A 23,555-nucleotide genomic window follows, 5' to 3' on the forward strand; every position below is an offset into this window, starting at 1 on the left:
AAGTGAGGAGAGAGGAGACAGCTCTGATTCTGACTGTTTTCAAATAACCAAGACCGGGACCCACCACAGAATTTGCGGGGCCTGGCGCAAAATGAAAGTACACAAAATGAAAGTGCAAGGCCACTTTCTGAAAGATGATCGACTTCAAGCCGGACGTTCGCTGCCAGCCGGTCATTAAACCAAGGGCCGGGCCCACGAAGCCAGGATCCTGGAGGACCATCCAGATCCCGAGCCGTGAGGCCAGTTCTAACTGAGACCCCAGTACGTGGTTTCTTTGGGAACGCAGGGACCGAGTCCGCTGACCTCCAGGCTCCCTTGTAGCTTTTAGGGTTCTCTTATGACTATAAGATACTTTACGCTTCTCACATGAAAAGATCATAATGTTCACCTGATGGAGCAGAATGCTGCGGATTTTTTTCTCTAATCGGAATTAACGACCAAAATGTTTTCGATTATTTGTAGCCTTGACTTAGAGGAGAAAAACCCCGGAGCCCTAAATGGGATTCTTCATGACTCTCCTTCGTCCCAGGTTCCCGAAGGAACCCTCCGGGAATCCACCTGTCGTAGAGAAGGGACAGCGTAGGACCTGCGCGCGGAGAAGAAAGAAGAAAAGGCAGCTGCTGTCTTTTCGACCTTCAGGCTGATGAGTGGATGATTACGGGTCTTTCGCTCCCGCGCTCCATTTTAGTGCTTCGGAGTGCACCAAACCACCCCAATTATGCCATCAAGCCATCTTGGGTTCTTCGGGGTTTTGTGATGTAATAATTAAACAGAGAAGTGTGTCCTCCATGAAAGGATTGAGTGAAGCCCATTTCCCCCTTTCTCGGAATATCAGAATCTGACGCCCTCACAGTGGGAGGTGTTTCAGCACGACAGAGATGTGCAGGGGCTTGGAACACCAGGGTGCAGGAGCAGTGAGGGACGGGGACAGAAAGGGGGACACGTGAGTTACAGCGATGTCACTTTAAGAGGAAGCCTTATTTTAGAAGGAAGACCTTCCAAAAGCTAAATTAAGCGACCGCAATGATACCTTCGGAGAAACAAATAAAGGGAGAGATACCTGTGGGCCCTTCAGGAGTGGCTCTGGGCGGGGCGTGAGGTCTGAGACCAACCTGACAACATCTTGGGACACGCGGCTGTTCGGTCTGCGAGTCCCCACGGGAGACGCTGGGGAGCCGGGAGAAACGGGATTTCCATTCTGTCACCCACGGCTCTGACTCACTGCGCATGGAGACAGTTATCTGCCCCTACCCTGCTTTCCCTTGGCTTTCCTCCTGGGACACGGATCTTCCTCGGTGGAAGCTGGGTACACCAATACATGTGAAACCCTGCAGTCTCCCCTGAAACTCCAGCAGGTGCCCGGCCACTGGGTTCCAAGCACAACTGTGTACTCCAGTTAGCACGGATTCCCATCGGCCGGTGGAGTAGGTCCATTTCCTGTACGTTGGCGCTGAGGCGATGCGCTTTATTTGTTTTATTTCCCCTGCAACTCTGGCTTCCTTAGCCTTCAAAATTCTGTCCTCCCCCCTTACATTTTAGCAGCTCCTTTCCAATTTTTGCTGCCTCTGCTTTAGTTGAAATCTCAGTAATCTCTAATCTGTGCTATAGCAGCGTATCCTCAATTAATCTCCAGCCTCGGACTCAAATGCAACTTTTCAGTTTTTTACACACAGAATCACCACATTCTCCCTGATTGCCTTGAACTAGCACGGAATAAGAGCATGGGAGGCAGAGTTAAAGAATCATTGTTATTACCGTGACTGTGTTATTTCCGGTTGTAGACATGAGAACTCCAGGAACCGTGGGACNTGAGACCAACCTGACGACATCTTGGGACACTCGGCTGTTCGGTCTGCGAGTCCCCACGGGAGACTCTGGGGAGCCGGGAGAAACGGGATTTCCATTCTGTCACCCACGGCTCTGACTCACTGCGGATGGAGACAGTTATCTGCCCCTACCCTGCTTTCCCTTGGCTTTCCTCCTGGGACACGGATCTTCCTCTGTGGAAGCTGGGTACACCAATACATGTGAAACCCTACAGTCTCCCCTGAAGCTCCAGCAGGTGCCCGGCCACTGAGTTCCAAGCACAACTGTGTACTCCAGTTAGCACGGATTCCCATCGGCCGGTGGAGTAGGTCCATTTCCTGTACGTTGGCGCTGAGGCGATGCGCTTTATTTGTTTTATTTCCCCTGCAACTCTGGCTTCCTTAGCCTTCAAAATTCTGTCCTCCCCCCTTACATTTTAGCAGCTCCTTTCCAATTTTTGCTGCCTCTGCTTTAGTTGAAACCTCAGTAATCTCTAATCTGTGCTATAGCAGTGTATCCTCAATTAATCTCCAGCCTCGGACTCAAATGCACCTTTTCAGTTTTTTACACACAGAATCACCACATTCTCCCTGATTGCCTTGAACTAGCACGGAATAAGAGCATGGGAGGCAGAGTTAAAGAATCATTGTTATTACCGTGACTGTGTTATTTCCGGTTGTAGACATGAGAACTCCAGGAACCGTGGGACATGACGTACCCCATGTATATATGGCCATTGAATTTTTGACAAAGGAGCCAAGAACACACAATGGGGAAAGGACAGTGTCTTCAGCTAGGGGTGCTCGGGAAACTGGCCCGCCAGCCACAGGCAAAAAGGATGGAATCGGACCCTGTTGTACACCATACGCAAAGGTCCACTCCAAATGGATTAAAGGCTGCAATAGGGGCCTGAAATGGTAAAACTCCTGGGAGAACAGGGGTAGGTTCCCCGATACTGGTCTGGCAATGATGGTTTTTTTGATTAAAGCAAAAATAAACAAGTGGGATTATTTGCAAACCACATATCTGATAAGGGGGGTGACTATCCAGAATGTATGAGCAACTCATACTACCTACCTAACCTCAGCCGAGTTCTGCTAATTGCTCACAAGTCTGTAAAAAAATTCTGATGAAGTCTTATCTCGAGACCCCCTCCCTCTCCTTCACTCCACTCCCCACACCTGCCTTTCACATTTTACGGTGCATCAGGCTTTTCCCCACCCCAGGGCCTTTGCATGTGCTGTTTCGTGCAGCCCCCAAAGTGCCCCCTTGGCTTCTTTGGTTACTTCTTATTTTCTGGGTGCTCGGTCGTCCTTCCTGTTTACTCAGCTTAAAATTGACACTCCATCCCTGGCCGGGGGGCCAAGTTGGTCAGAGCATTGTCCTGTACACCAAAAGGCAGTGGGTTCGATCTGTGGTCAGAGCACATACCTAGGGTGAGGGTTCGATCCCTGGTTGGGGCGCATACAGGCAACAACGAATAGATATTTCACATCAATATTTCTCCCTCTCTCTCTAAAAATCAATAAACATATCATTGGGTGACGATTTAAAAACATCGATGCTCCACGTTATTCTCTTCGTTGTCTCTGCATCGTAGCGCTCACCAGTTTGCAGTTTTGCATTGTTATGGGGTGTCCCTCAGAGAGGACATGCTGAAGTCCTACCCACCCAGCACCTCAGATTGTGCCCTTAGTTTTAAAATAGGGTCTTTACAGAGGTGGCCCAGTTCAAACGAGGTCCTTAGGGTGGGCCCTCATCCATTATGACTGGTGTCCTGTGCACAGAGCAAATCTGGACACAGAGACGGACGCTCAACAGGAACATGCCGAGGGAGGAGCTGGCCCCGTGCCTGGGGAGACACCTCCATCCGAGGGACACCAGGGACGGCCAGCCAACACCAGAGGCCGGGAGAGGCGGCGGGGGGGGGGGGGGCGCTCCCTNTCAAACGAGGTCCTTAGGGTGGTCCAAACGGCCCTCATCCATTATGACTGGTGTCCTGTGCAAACGGCCCTCATCCATTATGACTGGTGTCCTGTGCACAGAGCAAATCTGGACACAGAGACGGACGCTCAACAGGAACATGCCGAGGGAGGAGCTGGCCCCGTGCCTGGGGAGACACCTCCATCCGAGGGACACCAGGGACGGCCAGCCAACACCAGAGGCCGGGAGAGGCGGGGGGTGGGGGGGAGCTCTCCCTTACAGCCCTCCCAGAGAAGGTGGTGCCGCTGACACCCTGACCTCAGATGTCCTGCCTCTGAAACTGCGAGACAGGACATTTCTGTTGGTTAAGCCACTTCACAATGGCTGCCCTAGAGATGAAGGGTGCATCCACTGAGATGTATTTATGGGCGAGGCTGGTGTTTTCATGCCACTGTGAGCTCACCGAGGGCAGGTCACCTTTCTCTTATTTACCGAGACTGTTCTCACTGCCCAGGTGACGGTGTCTGACCCCTACCGGTGGTGGGGTATGTGGATTAGCACAGGAATGGATGCGTGAGTGGGGATTTTCAAGGCAAAGAGGTCCAAAAGATTTTGCAATCTCAGATGGTTCCAATGTACCACTTAAAAGTGATCATTTAATCTTAAAATCAGTAATCATAATACTTCAACCAGAAAGAGAACATCTTTTGTGCATAATTATCAGATGCCTCATTTAAGCAGCTCTGATGAGCTCTTTAAATTGCACATTCCGGGATGATTCCCCCCCAAACGAGGAAGCATTGTTCTTCTGATCTTACCCCTAAATTACCCTGTTATGCTTTAGAATAAAAAATACAAACAATCTCTTCAATCTTCACGGCTTACATTAAGAGAAATATAAACAGGAGCTGCAGAAGCTCAGTTCTGACCTTTGGAATGTATGTAATAAGAGTGTCGTCCCGAGAGGCCAAGGTTGCATGTTCCATGCCTAGTCAGGGCACATACAAGAATCAGGCAATGAATGCGTCAATAAGTGGAACAACAAATTGATGTACAGTTTTTCTTTCTCAAAAAAAAGATCAGTCAATAAAAAAAAAACAGTTACATTTTGCTGAGGATGGTGAACGCACACACACGGCTGCCCTATTTGAAAGGATCTCGGTGCTCAGTAACCTGACGTCGAGGACCATCAATGCATCGTTAAACCTCGCAGAGCTGGGTACACGGAAAGGAGGCGGGACCGTAAGAAGCAGTGTGCTTGCCGCTGGCTTCCTGTGTTGGGGACCGCTCTGCCTGGTTTCAGGAACTGTAATTGCCCCCCATGGCCAAGGATGAGTGAGCAACCTCTGAAAGGTGAGCCACAGGAGACAAAGCTTGTCTCTGGCAGCAAGCGCTGCTTCTGCTTCTTCCCCTGCCCACAAAGCTTGGTCGATGTCCATGACAGGTAATATTCCTCACAGTGGGGGCAACCTAAGCCAGACACGATCACTTGGGAGGCCATTGTGGAAGGACTCGGGGGGCTGCAACAAAGAGGGAGTGATGGACCCTCGCCCCCCCTGCTATTCTGACATAGCCCAAGTCCCCATGTTCTCTGGGAGAAGTGCTTCCTGGCTCTAATCCACTTAAGCCTGAAAACCTGATGGGGGGTGGGTACAGCTCCTTGCCTGCTAGAGCGAATCCGGGGAAATCTGGCATCAGAAAGAATTCCTTAAAATCCTGTGAAACCTGCTTTGCTAAAAGTATTTTCATTCATATGTTAAGCGTCCAAGCAGGAAATGAGTATGTCTCCCAAAGTTTCTGCAAACCCTTTTCCTGACAGACTCTGACTCAGACTAAGCCCTCAGATTTCTTCGAAACGTTATCTACTGTTTGATCCTTGCCGCCCTGTATTCCTGTGTATTAGAACCCAATAAAAGCCCCTGGAGGAAGGGGCTCGAGGCCTTTTTCCTCTGAGAAGCTGGCCACCTCTCCTCCCCAAGCAGATCATGTCTTGGTAGTGTTACTTCCATCCATGGCGGATGGGGGGACTTGCGGGCAAAGTCACCCCCACATTCCTGCTCCAGCGATTTCTAATTCCCATGTCTTTCCAAGAATCACCACACACCCTGACACACTACACATGCACACACACACACGTGTACATAAATAAGAACTCACATATGTGTCCATGTTTATTTATAGTCACACGTATGCATTCTATGTGGAAACTTTTTTAAAATATACCTTTGCTAGCGATGACCATTAGCCTGCTTTATCTCGGCTTGAACTCATGGGTGGGATCTCAGCTTGAATTCATGGGTGGGCATTGGGGTGTGGGCAGGGAGGGGAACACGGGGAAAAGCCGATGCAGAATGTAATCCTTTTTGGCGGGGGGAAGTCAGAGTGAATAGCCTAAGTCAGCTGTGTATAATGTATTCTCGCGCGTCCCAGCAATGTACATCTGGCAGATTAATTCCCCCTTTCCACAGATGGGAGATCGGGGCTCCGGATTTCAAATGCTAAAATGCCTTTATTTTCTTTTTACAGTACGCTCAGAACTTAATTCTATCCAAAGCTGTTATTAAACACCCGGGACCATTATCTCCACGTTTGTGAGCGGGATGTCAGAATCGTGCTGCAGGAAAGGCTCCGCCTCCAGGCAACTTCGACTTCTCTCCGAAGGCGGCCTGTCACCCTACCCCCGGTTTTTAAAAAGTGAGACATCAGGACCCTCTCCCTGATCAGCTGACTACTCCGCTGGGGGACAGGAACTGGACAGAATGGGCTCTGTGTTTTGGGAAGCAGCTGTTGGAAGAAGGCACGTGTTGAATGAGAGGTGCATGTCATCGTGAGGGCCGATCTTTCTTCCAAGTAAAAGGCAAATGGGTTATTCTGTTGTGGTCACAACATGACAGAGTTCGATGCCGAGGTGCCCAGTAATCATATTTCATGTTACTGACAAGGCCATCACAGCACGTGTCGCAACCGGTTCAGGAGACCTGAACGCTGGGCGCTGCAGGGACCTGTCCCCGGGCTGCAAGGATGACAGGCGGTCTCCCCAGCAGATGGCGCTGGGACAGGTGGGTGTCCACATGCAAAGGGACGAACGTGCACCCTTCTCTCACATCCTGCACCATCACTAACTCCACGTGGGTCCAAGTCCTGAACCTGAACATGGAGGCTCTGAGGAGAAAGCACTGGGTGCCTCTGAATAACCTTGGACTTGGTGGTAGACTGCTAGACACGACACCAAAGGTCTAGACAACGAGAGAAACACCAAATACACGGAACTTCGTCAACATGAAAAACATCTGTGTTTCAAAGCTCACTCTCCAGAAACTGAAACAAAAACTACTTGCAAGTCGTAATCTGATAAGGCATTCAGATCTAACTATATAAATAACTCACAACTCCATAATAAAAAGACACAACTCTAAAAATGCACAAAAGATTTGACATTTCTCCAGAGAATGCACAGGATGGCCAACAAGCACATGAAAAGATACAACAGGAAGGGCCACCAGAACAGCAGGGAGACATCCCGCCACCAGGATTTTGATGACAAAAGAGCAGAAAACAGCAGGTGTGATGGGGGGGGTGCGGAGTCAGAGCCTCTCACGCGTCTGGTGGGAATGGAGAACAGTGCAGGCCCCTCAGAAACAGTCTCACGGCCCTGGAAAGAGGGGGGGCGAGATTCAACCCCTTAATTTCGCTTCTAGAGTATTCACAAATGCTGCAACATGAACGAACCTTGAAAATGTCATGTTAAGGGAGCAGGCGACAAAGGTCACGTACTATATGATTCCATTAATATGAAATACCTAGAAGAGGCAAATCTAGCTGGGGAAATAGACAGAAAAAGCAAAGGAGTGATTTCTTCCGTTGAAGAAGTTGGGGGCAGGGTGGGGAGTGGCAGGCAAAGCGTAGGTGATGAACAATTCCACACTGAGAGGGGGTTGTATAGTTTGAACTGCCTCCCGGAGCCGCACAAGGGCGCCCTCTGGCTGTCTTAGCAGCTGCCCCACGTGGGCGGGTGGGAGGGGAGGAGGGGGCGAGGCTTCCAGCAGCCAGCGGACACGGAAAAGGGAGCCAGAGTCGCCACTGCGAACCGTTTGACCTTCCCACAGGCCGGTATTGAAGGAGAGGGTTGAGGATTGTATTTGCAAATGTGCTCACGTCTCTTGTTTTGGTTAAGATTCTTCACACGTCCGGGTTTGTGTGGGTGGCACTCACTTTAGGGCCACTACCCGAAGGATGAAGTCCACGGGCAATGCCACATGTGGGACCCAACGCCTCCGGCTTCACTCAATGTCTGGAGCAGTATCTATTTCCCAAACTCAGCGAATATGCCATTACTATCACGAACTCGGTGTTCAGACCCAGCCATAGAAGGAACAGGGCATCACTGTGCATGGTCACGAGACCTAGGACGTGAGTCTGGAGGGCGGAGGAGGGCGCTGGGTCTTCCTCATCCCTGTGGATCCGAAGCCCTGGGACCGAGCCTCCCCAACAGGAGGCACAGTTATTTAGTTTAATAAATAAGTGGAAGAACAAATCTGATAAACGCCGTGTACCTTAAGAAGAAAAGCTAGATGGGAGTAGTGGAGACAATGTAAAAAAATACCCAAACAATTTGACGAGAGGGAATGTGATGGTGTAATGGTGACTAATAACCGAAATAATAATCTAAGCCTAGTTTGGCACCTTTTTGAAATCGTGGAAAACAAGTACTTAACTTTTAACGAACCAACTTTTGAACCGTTATCAGTGATGTTTAATAATATGAAACCGTTTTTATATTTATTTCCAATTCCTAATATCACAGGGACTCATAGTCCAGAGAAAACGATGATGAAATGAAGGTGAGTGCGGTTTCTTACCAGAACCCGCTCCCGAGGCCTGAGCTCCCTGTAGAAAAAGAACACGCCACAGCCCGTCCTTTCGTACGAAACTTTTTATTAAAATCGAGTCTTTATAATTTATTTAAAGTGACATGTCCCACAGACAATGACGCACGGAAGAAATTTCTATAGTTCATTATTGGCATACAAATTTGAGAACATAATTAAAACTAAGTCAAATATTTATACATATACATATATGTATATATAGACATATAGATATACATATCCGAAATACTTGAGCTCCAACTTGTTGGTTTTCCAGATAGCGTGAAACATCTCGCGCCCGCTTTGTCAAGGACACGACCCATCCGGAAAGAATGACTTTGGCTAATCCGTGCTGCCTCCCAAAGGTCACGGAATCTTCCGCAGGGTCAAGGATTCTCCTCGCAGGGCTCTTTGGAGGAGAGGTCGCTCTGCGATGCGAGGAAGGACTCCCACGTGGCGAGGCACTGAGTGAGGAGAACACACAGCAGGAGGAGATTACCAGCAGTTCACGGTCAGTGCCCACGGATGGAAGCCCTCCCCGATCTGACTTACGGCAACCTGCCGCCAGCTTGCCAGGGTGCTCGTCATTTTCTACACGTTTTCATTCTTAACGAGGGGAACTATTGCTCAGTAAGGGGGGACCCTATACAAGGGGAAAAGATTAGTGTGGATTCGTTGGCTGAAATGATACACTGTCACCCCACTGTCCAAGGTACACAGGGAGAGGCGGACCTTTGGGGTCGCAGGGGGCAGGCGCGAGGTGCGGGGCAGAGGGGTGGAGACTCGGGTACACCGTAATCAGACCCGAACCCCACAGGCAGGATGAGTGTGCGCCCGTTGACCATCTCTATTAGAGTTTCTGCAGCGATTGCTCAGGTTAATGGCAGTGTGTGCTAACCGTGGAAGCAATTGTGAGGAAAAATTAAATTCATGTCATCTGTATAAATCTCTAGGCAGAACGAACGCCCAGCACAAACCAAGTACTCAAAAACTGAGCAATTAGGGAATGGTGGTCTGCGGGGATTAGGTGCTGAGGCTTGGTTGATAACGGGCCACAGGGAGGGAAAGAGGGTCGGGAGAGACGGGAGACGGCGAAGGCGCACGCGCAGTGATGTGGCCCATCCGCCACTCTGCCCAGGGCTCATCTTTGCCCAGTGGCCTGGTCTCGCTTGTCTGTGGGACGTTTCTCCACAGAACGATCCGAACAGTCTGTGTTTTATACACAGAGGATGAAAGACGAGGGCCACAGCACTTCTCGTCCAAAATAATGTGGGACGAAAGTACAGCAACATTTCCAAAGCGGTAGAGGGAGCAACACTGTGAACCCAGCATCTCCCTCAAAGACAAAGGGAGAGTAAAGACATTTTTAGACTTTCAAAAGCTACAGCATTTATCACCAACAGACCAATTTGTTTTTAAGTCTGTAAGGTGGAGAAGAAATGAGCAGATAAAAAGAAGGATCCGTGCAGAGGAATAAAGAGTCCTGGATACAATGACTGCATGGCTGCAGACATAACATTTTAGTACTTAAATATGTTTAATATATAATTGACTACCTAATTAATAAGAGTAATAAGATCTTGTGAGAATTATAATAGATATGAGTGAAATGTATGACAAATGGCATATAAAGGAGGAAGAAACGGAAGAATATAATTTCAGGCATGGAAGTGACAGGTAGGCGGCCACAGTATCACTTGAAGGCAGAGGAGAAGACTCACCCGAAGAGCCTGAAGGTAACCACTAAAATGATAAAACAAAGAGTTATACCTAACAGACGGACAAAAGACCTAAAATGACCTTGTGCAAAATTGCCTATTAATCCAAAAGAAGGCATAACCAGGAAAACGGGAGCAAAGAACAGAAGGAACAAATAAAAAATTAACAGCAAAATAAAAGATTATGCAAAAAGTCTCCATAAATTTAAGAACAGGCAAATCATATGAAGTTTATTCTCTGAATATCATAGAATTAAGTTAGGAACCAGTAGTAGAAAGATATCTGGCAAATCCCCCAATAGTTGAAATATAAACAGGACATTTACTAATAACCCCCTGTATCAAAGAAGAAATTAAAAGGAAATTTAGACGTATTTTGAACTGAATAAAAATGAAAATACAACATACGGACATTCGGGGATGGCACCAATGCAGGACACGGACAAACTTATGGCACTAAATGCCTACACGGGAAGAGAAGAGAGTTCTTCAATAAATGATTTAAATTTCTACCTTAAAAACTCCAAAAAGAACAAATTAAACCTAAAGTAAGCAGGAAAACCAACCAACCAACCAACCAACCAACCAACCAGAGAAGATGAGAGTGGGAATCAATGCAACATAAATGAGAATAACACAGACTACCAAAACTCACTCTGGCAACAACAGATGACCCAAGTGAATTTGAATGTGGTGTTAAATATTTCACACGTGCAACTCCAGGCCCAGCTGGATTCTATCAAACATTTAAGGAAGAATTCATATTAATTCTACACAGTCCTTTCCAGAAAAAACGGAAGGCACAGAAATGCTTCCAACTTACCCAAACCAAAGATATTACAAGAAAACTACAAACCATTGCCCCTCATAAACATGGATGCAAAAATCTAAACCAAATCTCAGCGCGTCAAATTCATGGCCAAGTGAGCTGATCAAATTGCGCCCTTGGATAGAGACAGATTCCCTACCCGCCTCTCGGAAACTCTCTGTTTCCATGAGCACCTCTGTCCTTTGAAGAGGACGGAGTTTCTTCTCCACGCCAGGCACACAGTCAGTACTCAGTAAACGCACATGACTACGGAGAAGGGTGCACTGGGCACCGAAAAACCTGCATTTTCAACCCAACCATTAATCAGTCCACACGCTGGCTTGTATGGCTCTCTAACTTTGTTTTCCCAGAAAGCCTGTCCCCCGCTCGGGGCGCTGATTAATGGATGGGGTTGCCAGGCCAGCGAAGGTGACGGTCTGACCCTGACGGTCTGAACCTGACGGTCTGAACCCGACGGTCTGACCCCGACGGTCTGACCCCGACGGTGCAGCTGCTGACGCTACCAGGTCTGTTTGGGAACTCTGGCGGCAAACTTTTTTACTAAATAAATGGGAACTGCCACCTCCTGCCAATGTTGACTATTAAGGCGTTACACATTTACCCAGTTAATACACATAAATCTGTTTCAAATAATAGAAGACAATATCTAACACTTGTCAATCTTTTCACATGCATGCTTTTTCGAGCATGACACAGCTAAGTAAACACTTAAGAAGTGGACCGTTTACACAACACAGGGAAACAATTTAGTTCAGTTCAGGACACTAATAACAGGAGGTTAAAAAGAATCATCAAAACAGCAACAACGAAGATCTAAAAGCCTCGAAAAAGAATCATCAAAACAGCAACAACGAAGATCTAAAAGCCTCGGGTGAGATTTGTTTACCACTGCAAATTACATTTTTAAAAAGCCATTATGCTTCTCCTTGTTTTCTATCAGGGACTTGGTGTTTTCCCACGTTTAAATCTTCACAATTGGTGAAGCGAGCGAACATCTACCAAAGTTAGGGTAGCACCGGGGGGTCCCTGTGTGACCGCGGCAGAGGCAGCCCCAGGAATCCCACTGCCAGTGGCGTCCACACTCGTCTGTTTGCTGCGGTGCCAGATGAAATCGAGGACCTGCACCTTACAGCCCAGGCAACTGGGACCCGTGGATGTCAGTGGCCTCTGCAGGGTCCTGTTTCCCGAGGACACACAGCAGGCCAGCGCATGTCCTGTGCATACTGCTGGGCATGTTCATCACAAGTCCCCCCTCACTGGGAATCCAGCACTTCTTCCCCAGGGGACGGCGCCAAGGGCCCCGGACTGCAGCTTCTCTTTGCAGGAGGAGCCCAGGAGCCACGCTAAGCCTGAGCTAGGGAAACAGACCCCGCAGGTGAACGAAAGCCCCTGGTCCCTGCACACCTGCTTTTGAAGCCCCTGAAAGACACAGACAGGACACTTAGACAATGCTTTGATCGGAAAGTAAGTTTAATTCTACATTTAAGAATAGTGTTTCCAAGCCGTGGGAGGTGAGGAGGTTCTGTCCCTCCACATGACCTCAGGCAAACCTCTGCCCCTCTCTGGGCCTATCTATGTGCTCCCAGTCTCAGGGGCTGGGGCCACAGGTGCCCATTACCTTTCCTCCTAGAGCCAGAGGGGCAGGTTCCCAGGGGCTGACTGATATCATCTACAATCCATAAATACGCCTTGCTCAGGGGGCATGACCGAGTGTGAATGCATCAAACGCAAAATTTTACTCCCCCCCTCGGTCTTTGATACCTGTGAGATAATTGTCATGATGAAGAATTTCCAGTGATTCATACACAAATGAGACATATTCTCAGGTACTGCGGTTGCTAACAGCAGTCGACACTCACTGAAACCTTCTCATGAGCTGGGCACTGAGTTGAGGATTACATGTATGTTATCCACTGAGCAGCTGGGACTCACTGGGTTGGCCAGGAAGCTCATTTATTTTCCCTGCAAGATGGCTCCAGGAGTGCTTAGTTGTCTTTAAGTTCATTGGAAAGAATTTTGTTACACTGTATTGTGACAGCTGTCGTATCAGCCTGCATTTAAAAAAATTGTATCAAAATTGGTGAATTTTTGTGTAGCCGTTTTAATATTGAAGATGGAAGAAGATAAGCAAGAACTCAGTGTAGTGTGCTTTATTATTTCAAGACAGATTAAAACACAACTGAAATGCAAAAAAAAATGATGTTGTGTGCAGTGTGGAGAAGTTGCTGTGACGGACTGAACGCGTCAGAGGTGGTTTGCGAAGTTTCACGCTGGAGATTTCTCGCTGGACGATGCTCCACGGTCTGGGAGACCAACTAAAGCTGATAATTTGATCATTTGATAATGATCAAATTCAGACATTTACTGAGAAGAATCAATGTTATACCACGTAGGAGATAGCCAACACACTCAAAATATCCAAATCAATAAAGTGATCGATGAAAATGGAAAATGTTGTCATTTATTTTACGGAAAAAACTAAGCGGACTTTTTGGCCAAACCAATACTTCTCATGTTGGCGGTTTCACGCTCAAGGGGAAGAAGTCCTGACTTAGAGGATAAGCTGAGGCTCCAGAAAAGTATTTCCGAGTATGAAAGAATCAAAACCAGTCATGTCAGTGACTTACCAAGAATACTGAAATTTGCTTCTAGGCCTTTCTTCCAGCTATCTTCACGCTATTCCCTACACACACACCTAGGTACATCTTCACACCCAAACACATCTATGGTGTGGGCACCATCATTTTTAGCGCCTTGGAGAAGAGGACACTGGAATAAGAAGTCTTCAAGGTCTCTCAGCTCAAGGCCACAGGCTACCTGTCCGAAGCCCACGCCCTCAGCCACCATGTGGTAGCACCAACATACAGTGTGACATCCTCACGGGTGAGGCTGCAGCCCCACTCACCAAACAGCCACCAGGAAACCTGGTTCCGTCCAGGCAGACTCACAGGCACACAGAACAGACCGGCAGTCACCAGAGGGGCGGGTGCTGCAGGGCTGGGCGGAAATGGGAACAGGATTAGGAAATACAGGTGGGTAGGTACAGAACAGTCACGGGGATGTAAAGTGGAGCTTAGGGAGTATTGTCAATACTGTTGTCATAACTGTGTACATGCCAGGTGGGAACTGGAAATACGGGAGGGACCACTTTGCACAGGACATGACTGTCTAACCACTTCGCTGTTCACCTGAAACTACTACAGAATAACACTGAATGTAAACTGTAATTGTAAAATAAAACTTAAAAAAGAAACTTTAGTTTCACCCAAATTACCCCCAAAGTTAAATTAATAAATACTATCTCTATAGCCCTGTAACAAAGTAAAATAACCATACATTTGCCTAACATGACAGTACCTACGGTTATAAAACATGATATAAGCCAAGCCTTACCATATATATTTTAAATTTTTATTTATTTATTATTTTTAGAGAGAGGGAAGGGGAGAGAGAAGGCAAAGGAGAGAAACGTGAATGTGAGAGAGAAACACTGATTGGTTGCCTCTCTCACACGCCTTGACCGGGGACTGAACCTGCAACCCAGGCCGGAGCCCTGACCCGGAATCGAACCGACCGCCTTACGCTTTGCGGGACGACACCCAGCCCACTGAGCCGCATACCCAAGAAATAACATGGTGTCAGTCAGGACCCACATATTTCTTTCCAAACCAGGAACTTCCACAGGAGAGCACCACCTGGCGTGCTTCCCATTCCCCTCTAACGTGCACGTCTAGAGGCGCCTTTTGGACAGGGCCATGCTCACTGAGTCTCTCTTAATAAATTAAAAGTGAGGGCAGAGCCTGGGTGTCCTTCAAGTGCTTGCCCGCTGTCTCCAACGACCTTGGGTGCTCACTCTTATTTGAAGAAATACTGAAGCTCAACTATGTAAACGTCTCTCCAGGAAGCCAACCTCACTGCAGAAGAAAATTCCTTATAAAAACTGTAGACCGTGCCCCAACTGAGGGCAAGGGGCTGCGAAAGGTTTTGGGAAAAAAAAAAATTTTTTTCCCACCTAACCCTAAGATTCAAATCAGTCATGAAACCTTTCGGGAGCCGCATATTTTAAAATTATGAAATCAAGCTCGAAAGAAATCAGAGAGGATGTTGCTAGAGGGAAGCAACATCGATCATTTTTGCAATAGTTCAAAATTCCTCAAAAATTTCATTTTTTGGAAAGGTCCGAATTCAGCTTCTAAGAATCCCCTGCCTCCGTATACGTTTAGAAATAGCAACAACTAAAAAGAAGGGGGTTTGTATTTTTTTAAATATTGCTTTTACATCTCTCTCAAGAACAAAAGTAAAAACTGTGCATTTGTAAATAGTGCAAAGAAGGAAATGACTGCCAAACCGGAACACCAAATGTTGGACTCATTAGCTACACACGCCCTCTTGTGGTCATTTCTTTACGATTTGTCCTCCATCTCCAGCCCACGATCTGCTAAGAAGAGAAGGAGCCTCGGATTTCATTCATTCCATTTCCCGGTTTTACAGCTGGGGAAACGGACTCTTACAGGGTCGAAGGCGATCAGAATCTTTTTAGCAAGAATCAACCCTCCAGTCAAATTTTGAATGCGGACCTTTTGCACCCAGACTTTTTCTATATCATATCATTGTTTCCGACTCACAACAAACCAATTCTGTGAGTGAAGTCGGGCCACTTGAGCACCAGACGCTGCGAACATGGAGCGTGTCTCCGTCTGGTTAGCCGGACCCCAGAAAGCTGACGTGAGCACGTTTACCTCCGAATTACTGGACAATTATGGGGGCGCAGCTGGGGTGTTGGACGGCGTTGCTTTAAGGCAGTTGATGTGGTTTCCAATTTCGTTTTCCAAACGAGTCGTGAGGACCATGTGTGGAGGGGAGAGAGGGGAGGGGAGGTAACGGGAGGGGGATCGACCCCTCTATTTGACGAGTGAGGACACTGGGTACAGAGAGGACCTAGTGAAGATTTCAGAGGAGGGCATCCTGGCCCCCACCTTGATTTATTTATTTTTTATCAGCCAACCCATCTTCTTTCTTCAAGATCCTGTATCTCTTCAAATACTCCAGATATGAGGTCCCTGTCATTTATATTTGCCTAAATCTTTCAACTCTCACTTCCACTCCCCTTGGCGGGAACAACGCGAGGGAAATAATTTGAAGTACAGTAGTTCTGTTTGCTGTTTCCTCAGCACGGTTTCCATGAGGAATTCATTTTGCTTATTTTATTAGCGCTCCTGAATCCCTCTTCCTCCGCCTTCCCAGAACCTATCTTGGCCTCTCCTGGCTGGTTCACAGGTGCAATCACACGGGGCGGGGGGGGGGGGGGGCGGTGGCGGNGGGGGGGGGGGGGGTGGCGGTCCCATCTGCTTGTCGTCAGCTCCCCTCCTGCTTTTACAACTGGCCACTCCTCTGCGTCATAGTCCCTCTGAGAGTCCGTGACTCTGAAAATCACCACGACCTTTTCTGCCATGTTTTTAAAGAAGTGTTTTAACAAAATTCAGAAAATAGGACCGAGAATGGGCAGGGGTTCCTTCCTTTGCTTCCACCTCCCACCTGGAAAGGACCCTTCCCCCCAGAACGGTTCCCCTAGGCTGGGCGACACTCAGCCTAGGAACGAATCCGCACGAGGGCCACATTAATGTCACGATCACTTCTCTTCACACAGATTAGCACAAAGGCCACCATGTGTCTGATTCCCAGTGTTTTTAAGAATGAATGAAGTTTCAGCGGGTCATCAAAACTCCAGCCACGGGAGTCTCGCCTACCAGGCAGTATAAGCACTCTGCAGGGATGAGTCCCTCAAAGTCACTGCAGGGGACTATCTTTGCTTGGACCAGGGTGTTTGACATATTTAGGGAACTTACAAAATGGTCCCAAGGGGGTAGTGCACCAGTGAACTTAACACTAGTAATTCTTTCACTGGACTCTCTCCATTCTCCAACAGAACAAGGGAGACATTTCTAAGGGAACACAAGTGTCCTTGAAAGGCGTCCGGGACAGTCAGTGCTCATCCATCAGTTACTCCTTGAAGGGTTGCTACAATTACTAGCTTTTAACATAATTTCTCTAACTTTACATGGTCCAGAAGTACCATATTTTTCGGACTCTAAGACGTACTTCCCCCCTGAATTTGGGAGGAAAAGCGGGGAGCCTCTTCGAGTCCAAAAGCAGCTTTACATCTACCTTGGTGAAATGTCATGTTATTTATGCTATTAAATACTTTACCACATTTTTGCTTCAAAATTTTTTTCTTATTTTTCTCCTCTAAAACCTAAGGGCATCTTATGATCCAAAAAAATACGGTCGCTTGCCTTGGAGTTTAGGAAAATAAGCTGGATCATTCGTTTGGCTACATGGTGCACCCTTGATCATGACTTCATTGTTCATTTACTTTCCAGAAAGTAGCATCCACTATCATTGCGTCCCTGCTTCCCAGAATTTCCTGCAGATATGGATATTTTTATTGTCCCACAGTGATGACTCCTTTCTATTAAGACTGTGCATTTTGGTTCAGGTAATTTAAATACTCTTCCCTTAAAACTTTGATTGGCTGTATAGCTGTATGAATCAAGTGAAAAATACACATCCTCCTTCTTCTTCCCTAATAAACAGTAACTTCTCTAATGACAAGATTTAAGTCTGAGTTTGGAAGCTCCGTAATGCTCAGCGCAGGGTTTGGACACCAATGGAAACTGAAGTGAATGATTTCACAGGAGGCATCTGACATCATAAACAAGACTAGGAGCATCTGAATGGAGGGGCCTCTGACCTGGTGATGCAACCGCGCCTGTTTACGTTGGCGCAGTCAGAACGGGCCTCGCGGACTTTTAGTGATATTCTGACCACAGTGACTGGCTTTCCTGTAACTGCACTTGAACGCACCGAGTCTAGGAGGAAAGGTCGTGGGAAGACGGTCCGTTCCTTCAACTGTGAGTGTCCTTAGCTCTGTTCCTGCCATTCCTGCTTGTTCTCAGCCTGCCTGCGTGGGTGTCATAATGAGGAAAGGAAGCCCAGGAGAAAAGGACCTCCATCCGCCGACGCGTCTGCGACACCCTGGGCACAGGAGTAAGTTCCGTCGCTTTAAGCAGCATGTTCACCTAGGAACACACTGTGGTATTCGGCAAACGCTCGCATTATGCGTTCCTTTCAGGATCCTGATGTTAACATTAATGTCGGGATCAAAGGGTATAGCTCCTCAATCTGGAATCTACACCGCCTCCCACACCTCCCCACCATCAGCAGCAGCAGCAATAACGTCAGCAGGTGCTCTCTGTCCAGGCTGGGGCACAACCAGAAACGTCCCTGCACTTGACCGCATGCATCCCATCTCGTGGTCTTACTGTCCCTTCGTGTTCTAGCAGGAACTCCCTGTCTTTGGCTATTTGGGCACTAATAGACTTTGAAACGATCCAGTCATGTTCAATTGGATTTGGCGTCTTATTGGTGTGCTCTTCTCATTTTCAAAAAAAAAGATCCAATAAGATTATTCTTAATGACTGGCCATCCAAAATGGGAATAACTTCATTTTATACAATTTCTATTTTAGAGTTGGTGTCAACTGTCTCGAATTAAATCCACACATCGAAGCGCATTTCCATACGATAATAACGGCCTTCTGGGATGGACCTCCGCCTTATATTTATAATCTGATTTTCCTCCATCATTTTGATGTTTAAATTTAAAGTTATAAGCCAGCTGTGACCATTTGACTTCATAAAAGTAAGTCCAAAGGCAAATGGACTGTATTTCGTCTATCACATTAAAAACAACCCCCTTGGGGGTTTATCTGTGCAAATGTTGATGAAAACAAGAAATATTTCCATGAGAATGTGATCCCAGTTGCAAAGGGGATGCGGACGGAATACCTCGCTGCCTGTGTAACTGGGGTGTGTGGATGTTAGCCCATCACAGCACCTTGCGACTGGACCATGAACAGAGCACAGTCTGGGGCTCATCGGGGAGCCCCTTGGCTTCGGGGCTCCAATCCCCCGATCATGCGTGGGCCAGTGTGCCAAGCACTTAGGTTTTCACTCAGGAAAAAAAAAAAAACACAACAAAACAAGGAACTGGAGCCATGGTGTCTCCTGAAGTTACAATAACGAAAACCAAAGATTCCTGCCAAGTCACGTATCCGAGGTGAAGGGCGCCTGTTGTGCGCATATATTCAGGAACATTTAGAAATATAATTCACCGCGGGAAGGTGTAAAAACACAGCATACCGATACCAAATGGCGTGAAGAACACAATTTGCGACATGGCCACATGGCACGTGAGGTTAATGTAATTGTTTCTAAGAAAATAGTTATTTTGTATACATGGAATTCAACCTATGAGAACGACAGAAATGTGTATTTCTGTGAGAGGTATGATCAAAATCAAATACTTCTGTGGGAGTTCTACAGAATGGCTGTGGACATTTTCTCTTAAAAACAAAAAAAGAGCCTGGCTGGTGTAGCTCAGTGGATTGAGTGCAGGCCTGCGAACCAAAGGATCACGGTTCGATTCCCAGTCAGGGCACAGGCCTGGGTTGCAGGCCAGGTCCCAGCAGGGGACTCACGAGAGGCAACCGTACATTGATATTTCTCTCCTTCTCTCCTTCCCTTCCCCTCTAAAGATAAATAAAATATTTAAAAAATAAATAAATGAAATAAAATATACGTAGAAAGAAAGAAAGTCCTAACTTAGAACAAGTGTACAGATCTTACCATTTAAAGGGAAATACAGTAGGTGCATTTGTCTTGTGATTTTTATACCTTAAAACACTTCTATTTCATCATCATAATCAATGATGAGATATTACATATTCTAATCTTCAAGGCATTTCCTTAGGAATGATTTCAGTTGGTCGTCCACTAGCTCCTCCGTGAAGAAGTACAATCTTTTGGTTTACGTACCTTTAAACTGACCAGCGCCATAGACTATCAAGCGTAAAACAGTTTTCCTAATGTATCAGTTTCCTGTATTCATTAATTCAGCCAGAGGTTAAAGATACATGTTGAGCACATGCCTTCTAGAACATGTTTAGAACATGCTGGATGAAGAAAGTGATGGGATAAAATTCATTTAAAATAATAACTGCTTTGGGGAACTGTTAGTTTTTCAAATAATAATAATCATTTGAAAAAAGCGAAACAATGACTAAGTTCTTTCTTCGATGAAAACAAGTAAGCAACTGAACTAAACTGAACTAAACTAAAAGAAAAAGAACATTGAGCCCCTTCCCTGACGTTTGGATCAGCCACAGAAGGTCAGGCAGGCAGGACCGCAAGGGGCGGGACAGGGACGCACGTCTCATTGTAACCACTCCTTCTTTCCTCACTTTGCTGGCCCTTCACTGTACAAGAAAGAGAGAGTCAAGGGAAGGGAGGCAGGAGAATCATTAGGAAGCCTCACCAAGCCCTTGTGAGGAACGCAGATCCTTCCAGAACAAGAAACGGAGGGGCAAACCACCAGCCGCATGGCGGCACATTCTCTCCCACATGGAGCTCAATGGCTCGAGGCCCTGGGGGCTTGTGTGGAAGAAAATGAGTCATCCGCACCCTCGTTTCATCGCTCTATTACCCGGCAAGACCATTGGCACCGAGCCGCCAAGAGGCTCTTGAATGTGACACTTGTTTTCTTAATACTCTTCCAACACAGGACAGAGAGAAAGTGCAAGAGGAGATAACTTTGTAGATGCAAGAGGGGACACCCAAATCACAAATCACCTGTTCGTAATACTGGACGTTCCGCTCGGCCATGTCCTCGAACGCCGACTTGATGTCATTCCGCATACTCTGTCTCCACCTCTCCCAGTCTGCTTTCAGCGCATTATTGGCGCACTCCACCTTATCCTCGAGTTTTCCGATTTCTTCTGTGAGCTGAATCAGACACGGAGAGGGAGAAGTTGATCGACAGATTCAGGCCCCTAAGCCAAGTCACCGAATCTAAGCCAAACATTACATCCAAACAGCCTAAGAATATGTATTTTCTGAAGAGTGGCCAGAATTTACTGTGCCCGAACTGGTTACAGTTGGAAGAACACTGGATTCGGTCGGAGATGCTGAGTGGGGGTCTGGAGGTGGCCTCCAGAGAGCGCCTGGCCCTGGCTAACTCCCACCGACCTTGGGCTTCAGCTTCACTCGTTATAAAGCAAAGGCAACTGAACGAAAAGTTACCTTCAAGTTCTTCTGCACCAACGCTCTCATTGCCCCTGCTGTTTGTGGTGCTACCGTTTATGCTAAAGGGCATGATTCCATTGGCTTCTGCTTCCCGTTCCTGCGCCCTAGTTTTCAGTGTTTCTGCAGAATGCCCCACTAACTGGCGTGTCATGACTTCCGTAAAGATGGCCGCATCCAACCGGAAGGCCAAAGGAAGGCCAAAGGTTTGTCGAATTTTACTCAGACAGCGGGTGACGGAGCCGGGTTTCTATCTCAAGATGCTGACAGCTTTCCCACGCCCCTCCGACAGGCCGAGAAAGACACTTCCGCCTCCTCTCACCTTGCCCACCGACCTGTGAGATGTGACCCATCCCAGTGCCGTTTTATATTTGGCATATTTATATTCATGTGCATGCTTATATACTTAACCATACTTTGTATTCACTTATATTTATTTGTATATAAATATGAAGTTCTATTTCATTTCAGCCTATATTTGTTAAGCATTTTTCCAGGACAGAATAAAGGCAGGTAGCCTCATCAGCAGGCACTGGGTTTTAGACAGACTGTATGTCAGACTAGCCCAAGTTCAAGTCCCACTTCTGGCTGTTAGATGCTTTTCACAACGCCAGGAGGCTGTTTGGCCCTCTCTCTGCTAGTGGAAACGGAAGAAGCAAGCAGCCTTTTTTATTCCCCAGTAAAATGTAATACCAGAATAAGTAATAAAAGGTTGTAAGCGAGTGAAAAAAAAAGATTTATATTTAACGGCAAGGCTAATGGGTAATTTTTGGCCTCTGTTGTCGAGTGTAGCTAGAAATCAGCCACGCAAATCAGCCACGCCGTTAAGTGAAAACCATTAATACTGAGCGCTCCGGCAAACAACACTCCCCCACGGTGAGTGCCTACACTGGTACCAATCACAGCAGCTGGAATAACGACCACCTGGGAAGCCATACATTATTTCATTTCATCTGCACAATAATGCCACGAATTTGGTAGCATTATCTTCCTCCCACAAGCTGGGACCCCAGGAGGAAGGACTGAAAGAGATCGCATGGCTTTTAGCAGCAGGACGAGACAGTCCGAGTCCATCGGAGCGGACACAGGCCACCTCTCCAGGCTGACTGCGCAGAGCCGGTGGCTGCCAAGGTTGAGTGGATTCAGCTCTGACCTTGGGGAGACTGCCATCCGTGGGAACACAGACATGCAAAGATAAAGCAAATCCGAAGGCTGCCGTGTGAAGCAGAATGGCATCTGTATCCTAACAGAGGGAAAAATGAAGTGGTCTCCACGCTTCAGAGGAAGATTCATTCGGGCTGGGGTAGGGGAGGCTGTGGCTGTGAATTCAGTAGGCGGGGACTGGGGGTAGGGGTGGTGAGGCACCGCCTGGACGCTGCAGTGGGCAGAGAGGCCCGGAGACACAGGGGTCGGGGGGCTGGCGTGGCGGACCACTGGAAGTGGGGGCGAGCCTGAGCAGGGTGTGGAGTCTGCAGGAAACGAGAAGATGGGACAAGTTTGGAACCAGAGCAGGGCTGTACCTGCGATAGATTCCCGAGTCTGAGACACGCAGGAATGGTGAGCAGACAGGAGCAGGATGAAGGAAACTGGCCACCTGGAATGGAACTACGGAGACACAGGGAGCAGTGATGGGGAGGGTCTGCTTCATTTCCGCTCACTCCTCCGCCCTCCGCTCGGCCGCCCCTGCCCTGCGGTCCTTCCGGGAGCTTGCCCTCAAGGACTCACGGTTAAGGGGAGGAATGAAAAAGCGGCCGAGGAAAAGGTGCTTTATGTCACACGTAAAGCGAGTAGCAGGTGGCAGTCCTGCCAGCACGCTTACTCTGGAGTTTCTGAAGAATTGCAAGTGGTCTGTGACAGCTGCTACCTAGTATGTGACTAGGGGACCGTTGTGAGTAGGGGACCAGCAGAAGATGAGGAAAGAGAGGGACGCTTGTCAGACCCTAAAGGGTTTCCGCTGAGAGTATTTGGATTTTAACAGAAGTACAACAGAAACACTAAAGAAGCTTAAGGAAGGGGCAGGGCGGTTGTGGCAATCAAGTCTCTGATGCCTGGGTCCCGAGAGGAGGAGGGTTAAAATGCTGGGAGGTAGAATCACTGGGCTTTGGCAATGGNCCTCCGCTCGGCCGCCCCTGCCCTGCGGTCCGTCTGGGAGCTTGCCCTCAAGGACTCACGGTTGAGGGGAGGAATGAAAAAGCGGCAGAGGAAAAGGTGCTTTATGTCACACGTAAAGCGAGTAGCAGGTGGCAGTCCTGCCAGCACGCTTACTCTGGAG

At 47.6% G+C, this 23,555-nt stretch overlaps 1 protein-coding gene across 2 annotated transcripts in view; it reads right to left on the minus strand.

The window, feature by feature from the left end:
• Nucleotides 1-8,652: 8,652 nt before the first annotated feature.
• SNX7 (sorting nexin 7) overlaps nucleotides 8,653-23,555 on the minus strand; it is a 60,221-nt gene continuing 45,318 nt past the window's right edge. Inside the window, exons 8-9 of one of the 2 annotated variants that reach the window (XM_037051357.1) lie at nucleotides 20,834-20,986; nucleotides 8,653-9,061 (exon numbers count right to left, since the gene is read on the minus strand). In XM_037051357.1, coding sequence (XP_036907252.1) covers nucleotides 8,984-9,061; nucleotides 20,834-20,986 — 231 coding nt within the window. In that variant the 3' untranslated portion in view covers nucleotides 8,653-8,983. The remainder of the gene's footprint in view (nucleotides 9,062-20,833; nucleotides 20,987-23,555) is intronic. The other variant, XM_037051358.1, reaches the window with a different exon arrangement.

Source organism: Sturnira hondurensis, unplaced genomic scaffold (genome assembly GCF_014824575.4).
Source record: "Sturnira hondurensis isolate 20B ecotype Veracruz unplaced genomic scaffold, ASM1482457v3 Scaffold0007217, whole genome shotgun sequence".
Lineage (NCBI taxonomy): Eukaryota > Metazoa > Chordata > Mammalia > Chiroptera > Phyllostomidae > Sturnira > Sturnira hondurensis.